We start from the raw sequence: 7,296 nt of genomic DNA, 5'->3' as shown, positions 1-7,296 counted from the left end.
TCCAGCTTTGTCACAGGTCGGGAATTAGACCATATCTCACTCAATACAAGTTGAAATTGAGAATGGTCAGTGGCGTTGGAAACTAGCTTTAAAAGGGTACATTTCATCAGAACAGGTCATTTTAAAAATCAATTTTTAAGTGAGAGAAAATAGAGCCACAAGATGCAGATTCTACCTTTCTCTCGGATGGATAGCTAGAACAGGACAGCAAATTTTGCCGAATCACTACGGCTCACTTAGTTCGAACTTGAAAGTGAATTTTATACTGTTGAAAAGCTACAAATGTCTAGTTTAAAATGCCACAACAGCACTCGATTTTGACTTTTGTAAAAAAAGTTATGTTCGATCAAAGAGTTACTGTTCGGACTGCCTGAACACGTTTTCCAAATTTCTTCCCATTTCGAAATTTGATGTTTTGCTCAACCAATTCAAATGATTTTTGGTAGAAACTTTCTACACACCATATACAACATATATCAACCAATTTCACAGCAAAACAACCCACAAAAATTCAAAAGTCAGGTACGATAATCACTGGACAGATTCGGCCAGTTTCATTCACCAACTTCCTTCGATTTTCCTTTCACTTTTCTAACCAATATCATCTTGTTTAGCACATAAACACCACAAACAACATATTAGATCCTCAAAGCAGCTACCTAGAGGTCTCCTCAAGGCCTCTATCCTAACAATAAAGCAAGATAAAGTGAGCTCCTCAACTCCTCTACCTAGTTTCATGCTTAGGGTTAAAAACCCATGCATAAACAACCATAGATCTTGTATTAAATGAAGAGATAAGATTAGTTGTTTGTTACCTCCTTAGCTCTTGAAGACCCAAAAATTTTCACCACTAAAACGCCCAAGAATCACCACAAGATGAAGTCCTCCACCAAGATTAAGTAAATCTCCAAGTAGTTAGAAGATTGAATGGTGTTTTGGTGCAAGATTTGAACAAGACAAGAAGAGGTTTCTTTCCTTCTTTTCCCTTGAAGGTTCGGCCGACTATGGGAGGTGAGGAGAGAGAGTGTTGTGTGTTATGAACCTTCAGTGATTTGTGGCTAAAATTCCTACAAAAGTCAACTAAGAATAATGTTCGCGCGCGCGCGTTTCATATCCGTTTACTCTTGGATTTGTTTCACTTGTGCACTAAACCTCCAATGTAATTCCTTTAACACTATAATTATTCACTCTTAGTAGTCCCGTATAAGTTTCTTAAATCTCCATTTAACCGATTCGGTGCAAAATACGCGAACTTCCGATTCGCACGCGATAAGGTGAAATTCAAAAGAAATTCATGTAACGATAACATAATTAGCTAACTCATATCTAATCCCTCAATTAACTTTTCTTAGTCTATTATTAATCATTCTTAATTCTTCAAGATTATTATACTGTCAAATCGCATATTATCTCGGAAAATGTGTACTCGTTATTCCTTACTAACGAGCCTCCGAAAAATTAAATTTGCTAACGGAACGTTTTAAAATTATAAGTGAGACATGGTTCCATGTAAATGGATTTAAAATTGTTGACATAAACTATTCGGAAAAAACAGGTGAATAAATATTTAAATAAATCAGTAAAATATGATAAAAATAAGAAAATTTTCGGGTCTTCACAAAAACAGCATTTTTTAATCATAACATTGATGAGGCGATTTATATCGTGCCGTCAGAAAATTTTGTATCGAAAGATCCAAAAAATATAATTTGTAAATTTTAAAAATTCATCTATGGATTCAAAGAAGCATCTCGACAATGGTATTTTAAATTTCATCAAATGATCATTTCATTTGGTTCTGAGATGAATTTAGTAGATGATTGTATATACCATAAGTTTTGTAGGAGCAACTATATTTTCCTGATATTGTATATAAATGACATTTTACTTGGCAACAACAATATAGGATTATGGCATGAAATCAAGAGATTTTTAATTAAAAATTTTGAGATGAAAAATCTTGATGATACATCTTTTGTGTTAAGCATGCAGATACACTGGAATCGCTCTTGGGATATTTTTAGCCTATCACAAAAGACTATATCGAAAATATTCTTAAAACATATGACATACAAAACTATAAATCATGTAACTCCCCTGTGACTAAAGGAGATAAGTTTAGTCTCGATAAGTATTCTAAAAATACTTTTAAGAAAAAAAATATAAAATATTACTTATGCATCAACAGTAGAGAATCTAATGTATGTTTAGATCTGTACGCGTCCGGATATTGTGGACATTACAAGGATGTTGGGTAGCTATTTAAGCAATTCTAAATTAGATTATTGAAAGGCAACCAAATGGGTTTTGCAGTATTTACAGAAAATAAAAGATTACATGCTCACGTATCGGAGGTCAGATAAGTTCGAGATCATTGGGGTATACTGATTCTGATTATATTAGATGTCAAGATAGTATGAAATCAATATCAAGTTATATCTACTTGTTGGCTGGAGGTGTTATATTCTGAAAGAGTGCAAAACAGTCTATTATAATTTCTTCCACTATGACTACAGAATTTATACCTTATTATGAGACATCCAATCATAAGATTTGCCTACGAAATTTTACCATATGATTACGTATAGTGGATAGTATTGAATGACCACTCAAATTTCAGTAATTCTATATTCCAATAATAACAGAAATTCGACAAAATCTAAACATATAGATATCAAATTTTTGACTGTTAAAGAAAGAGTACACTGTGGACAATTGTCAATAGAACATATCAGAACAAATTCTATGGTTGCGGATCCACTTATTAAGGGATTGCTACTTAAATTGTTTCATGAGCATACTGCTCATATGGGTGTTATGTTATTAAATGATATTCAGTTGTAGTGTGAGTTTGTTATTTTAAATACTCTTATAATATTATATTTTTGGTTATTAAGATTTAAGAATTTTTTTTGTACAAATAAAGTTTGGATTTATTATACTCTGATTTTGGTATGGTTTGATCTCACGAAATTTAAGGTGGACCAATTGAAAATAGGCATATTATTATCACGTTACATGAAATTTTCATATTACACGTTCACATCATGATTCATGTCATTCAATTATATCAATACATGTGACCATTAATGGGTCAAGTTATAAACTTGTAACAAAAATCGCTTTGATTCTATGTTGGTGTAATTGATGTACCGAATTGTTTGTAGATACATTTTGATTAAAACAATGAAGTTGAACTCATATGGTTAATTACAAAATATAATTATGAGGTTACAAATATAGTCCAAGTGGGAGATTATTGGATCCTTAATCCAGCGTTGGATTTATATATAAATAATTATGTGTTGCAGACTGTTAAATAAGGTTAAATTTAATTAAAGTGATCAAATATAGTTTAGATTTTAATGTATCTAATAGGATGTGGGTCTTTAATTTATAGAGATTTAAGAATAATTTCTATTTCTATGATGGGTTGAAATAGGAATAAAAAAGAGAGTAGGAAAGTTATATATAAATAGGGTTATGGTTCCCAAGTTACATGTATTCTTATTATCGTATTTTAGTGCCACAAAATAATTTTTTCCTGATATTCCATCATCAGAAAATATACTTGAGAGAAACTAAAAGCATCTCTCAAGGGAATAGCAAATACGTGTTGATTTGGAAGACCATTTCAAAATCTCTAAGGATTCAAGTACCAGTTAGTCAATATGAATCCAAGTACGCTTCCACAATTTTGCTGTTAATTTATTTCTTAATAATTACCATAAAAATTTTGGATTTAATAGATGATAGTTTTTACCAAAATTTAATATAAATAATCACCTAATAGGTAAACTTAGCATTTAACGGCAATAGTTTAACAAGGTTAATTCCAACTACAATCAAATGGTTCTTGAAGCTTTAGAGGATAGATCTAAGCGACAATCAAATGCAAGGTGCTATTCCAAGTGACTTTTGTTATTTGTTGAACTTAGGCTATTTAGATCTAGGACAAAATAAGCTCTCTGGTATGGTGGCTTCTTGTTTAGGAAAGGGTTAAAAATAAAAAAAACTCCATGTAGTATACCTAATACACAAAAAAAATCCCTCATAGTTTCAAAATATACAAAACAACACCTCATGTTTTGAACTAAATTATAAACTAACAGAATTTGTTAAACTTAACGAAATCTGGTAATCTTAACAGAAAATTTAACGGAATTCGTTAAAATTAACAGTAAACTTAATGGAATCCAATAAGTTTAACAGTCGAGACCGTTATTTTCATTAAATTTAACGAATTTTATTAGTTTACAATTTAGTTCAAAACATGAGATGTCGTTTTGTATGTTTCGAAACTACGGGAGGCTTTTCTATATATTAAATATAACATAGGGGATTTTTTGTTTTTAACTCTTTAAGAAATGTTGCTACACTCAGAAATATTTATCTTAATTCCAAAAAATTAAGTTCTACCACACAACAAGCCTTTTGAGCCTAAGAGATATTTTGGAGCTGGACATGTCAGTAAATTATTTGACTGGCTTTTTACCAATGTTTTTAAACTCGAACCTGCCAGCGAACCGGAGGGAGAGAGGTTCGCGGTCTGACCGCCCGGTTCAACGATTCAACTTTTTTTTTTTTTTTTACTTCACAGTTCATAGTTTTTCATTCTACAGTCTACACTAAAACTTAACAGCTAATGTACAATCCAACATGATTATTAATAACTTAAGTCCCTAAAATACATTCACCAATATAACTTAAAATTAAATTTAAGTTGAGATAATAATAAATTTTCTAAAAGTTATACATGAAACTTGGCATGATAAATATAACTAAAATATCATAATTTATCACAGGTTTTCATAAATTCATTATAAACATAAATAGATATAGTCCAAATGTTCATCAATTATCATAAACAAAAACACAAAAATAAATAAAATAAATGTTGACATTCTTTTACAATTCTCAAAAAGTCCATCACAGAGTTCAACTCATATTCAAGGCAAACAATTTGAATAACAAACTTCCATCATTGGCATGACAAGGCAACAGCACCTCCTTTACAATTTCATCAATTTAACCTGAAAAATTAAAAAATTTATTACAAAAAATATAAATCTAATTGGTGAAACTAAAAAAAAGTCAAAAAAATTCTAAAAACAAAGATACAACCAAACACAAAAAGAATCAATTGATACTAAACATCACTAATTAACATGTTATATTATCAATCATTATCTTCATCATCATCCAAAAGGCGCCTACGCTGAAATGCTTCCAAATCAATAGCATTATCTTCCCCAACTTCACTTTCATCATCTAAATAAATAAACAATTAAGAATTTATCCATATTTATAATAAAATTTCAATTAAAAAATGCACTTTTAGCACCTCATATTACAAGTTAAAAATATATTTATTTTAATATTAAAACCAACCTTCAACTAGTTGAGAATCATCTTTAGGAAGTTTTTCGAATTCTTCCTCCAATTCATCACAATTAAACTCGCCATCTTGTTCTTCTTTTATGACCCAAAATTCCATTTTATGAATAGATTCATAATCAATGGGACCATAAGATCTCTTTCGGTGATCAAACCTACAATAAAATACATTAGTTACAAATCTAATATTACTTTATAAATAAAATGTAAAGAATAAAGTAAAAAATCAATTATATCTATGTTGCAAACGCAAATTGTAGTGCACATAAACAAGATCATTAAGTCTTTGGTGCTCCAACTGATTCCTTTTTTTAGTGTGAATGCGTTCAAAAACGCTCCAATTACGTTCACACTCAAAAGAAGAAGTTGTTTGAATCAAAATTCTAATTGCAATCTTTTGCAAATTCGGAGCATCACAACCATATAACTTCCACCAATTTTCTGTCACAATCATATTAAAATATTAGATCAAATAAAGAATAAATTCACAAGTTTTAGATATCAACAAAATATAAATAACCAGGCCAACCAGATTTGCTAGTAAGAATAGCAAGTTTGCATCCAAAACTCCTTTGTCTTTCCCGATACATTCCAACCTCTTGCGATAATTTTTCAGGGTTGCACCAATCCACTTTTGTTTCAATGTAATCAAGCAAGCCATTTATAACCTTTGGATGTGTACAAAATGTGGCAGTCTCATATTGAAAAGCAGGATTCAAATAATAAGCGACAGCATGTAGATTTTTTCTCAACATTCTATCCCACCTATCATTGATGATGTCAATATAAGACTTGTACAATCTCTCTTTATTTCTAAACAGCCTTTTGATGCCATTTATTGCTCTAAACATGCCTTCATAAACATAACCCGTTGAAGGCCTTTCATCAGTGTCACAAATACGCAATAAACGAATGATAGGGCCCATTATTCGCATCATGATCAAACAGTTATTCCAAAACCTTTCATCCAAAACGATTTGCTTCACATCTTTTCCTTTTTCTATTCTCAGAAATTTTTTGTAATCCCCACAAGTAACCAAAGATTGCAAACTATCCTTATGATCATGCAAACTTTTTAACGCAATAAAGGTAGTTGCAAATCGAGTTTCACCTAGACGAATAATTTCTTTCCACCCTATAGTCTTTCTTAACCAATTCAAAGTGAACTTATGATTGTAGATAAAAAACAGTCACCGTTGAAGCAAGAGACACTATAGCTTTTACATCATTCATTTCACCAATGTCTTTCAAAATCAAATTGATGCAGTGTGCAGCACACAGTGACCAACAAATGTTCGGATATCTTTCACTTAACAAAGACCCAGCAGCTTTATAATTGCTAGCATTATCAGTAACTAAGTGCACCACATTATTTGAGCCAGCCATCTCAACAATTTCAGCAAATAAATTGCACAAATTTTCTGCACTTGTTACAATATCATATGCATCCACAGATTTAATCAACGAAATACCCTTAGGACAATAAATCAAAAAATTAATCAATGGTCTTTGTCTAGTGTCTTTCCATCCATCACCCATTATAGTGCAACCAGTTTCTGCCCAAGTACTTATAAAAGAATCAACAACTAATTTCACATCTCTCTTGGCATTTCGCAACAAGTTAACTCTCAAAGAATGATAGGAGGGGCCTTTGTAACCATTACCCATTGATGCTATTTGATCAATAACTTTTTGAAAAAATGGAGAATTAACAGCATTTATAGGAATGCAAGCATCATAAAACCAAAAAGCAATAGCTACGTCCGTATTTGTCCATTTTTCCTTACTTTGCAAACAAGTTTTAATGGTTGATTGAGAAGTATCACGTCCACCTTTAAAAAGAGCACGTATACCTGTTGATGCAGTGACCTTTCTCTTTCCTTTACTAGATGAACCCAT

General features: G+C 31.1%; 1 protein-coding gene across 1 annotated transcript; it reads right to left on the bottom strand.

The window, feature by feature from the left end:
- Nucleotides 1–5,179: 5,179 nt before the first annotated feature.
- Nucleotides 5,180–7,296, bottom strand: LOC113715979 (uncharacterized). The gene is made up of 4 exons (XM_027240282.2): nucleotides 6,592–7,296; nucleotides 6,163–6,452; nucleotides 5,392–5,552; nucleotides 5,180–5,271 (listed from the first exon to the last, which is right to left on the bottom strand). The coding sequence occupies exons 1-4, from the start codon at nucleotides 7,294–7,296 to the stop codon at nucleotides 5,180–5,182; spliced, it is 1,248 nt and encodes a 415-aa protein (XP_027096083.2).

This window comes from Coffea arabica, chromosome 11c (genome assembly GCF_036785885.1).
Source record: "Coffea arabica cultivar ET-39 chromosome 11c, Coffea Arabica ET-39 HiFi, whole genome shotgun sequence".
NCBI classification, from domain to species: Eukaryota; Viridiplantae; Streptophyta; class Magnoliopsida; order Gentianales; family Rubiaceae; genus Coffea; species Coffea arabica.
The sequence above is the reverse complement of the archived record's forward strand: the minus strand, read 5'-3'. Positions and strand labels throughout refer to the sequence as shown.

Bases quoted from the DNA above. Each gene is read 5' to 3' on its own strand.
- LOC113715979 (XM_027240282.2), bottom strand. From the start codon at position 7,296: ATGGGTTCATCTAGTAAAGGAAAGAGAAAGGTCACTGCATCAACAGGT. The intron at 6,453-6,591 runs GTGACTGTTTTT...CATGATCATAAG, and splicing joins TAGTGTCTCTTGCTTCAACG to GATAGTTTGCAATCTTTGGT. The intron at 5,272-5,391 runs GTTGGTTTTAAT...TTATTTATTTAG, and splicing joins TGATTCTCAACTAGTTGAAG to ATGATGAAAGTGAAGTTGGG.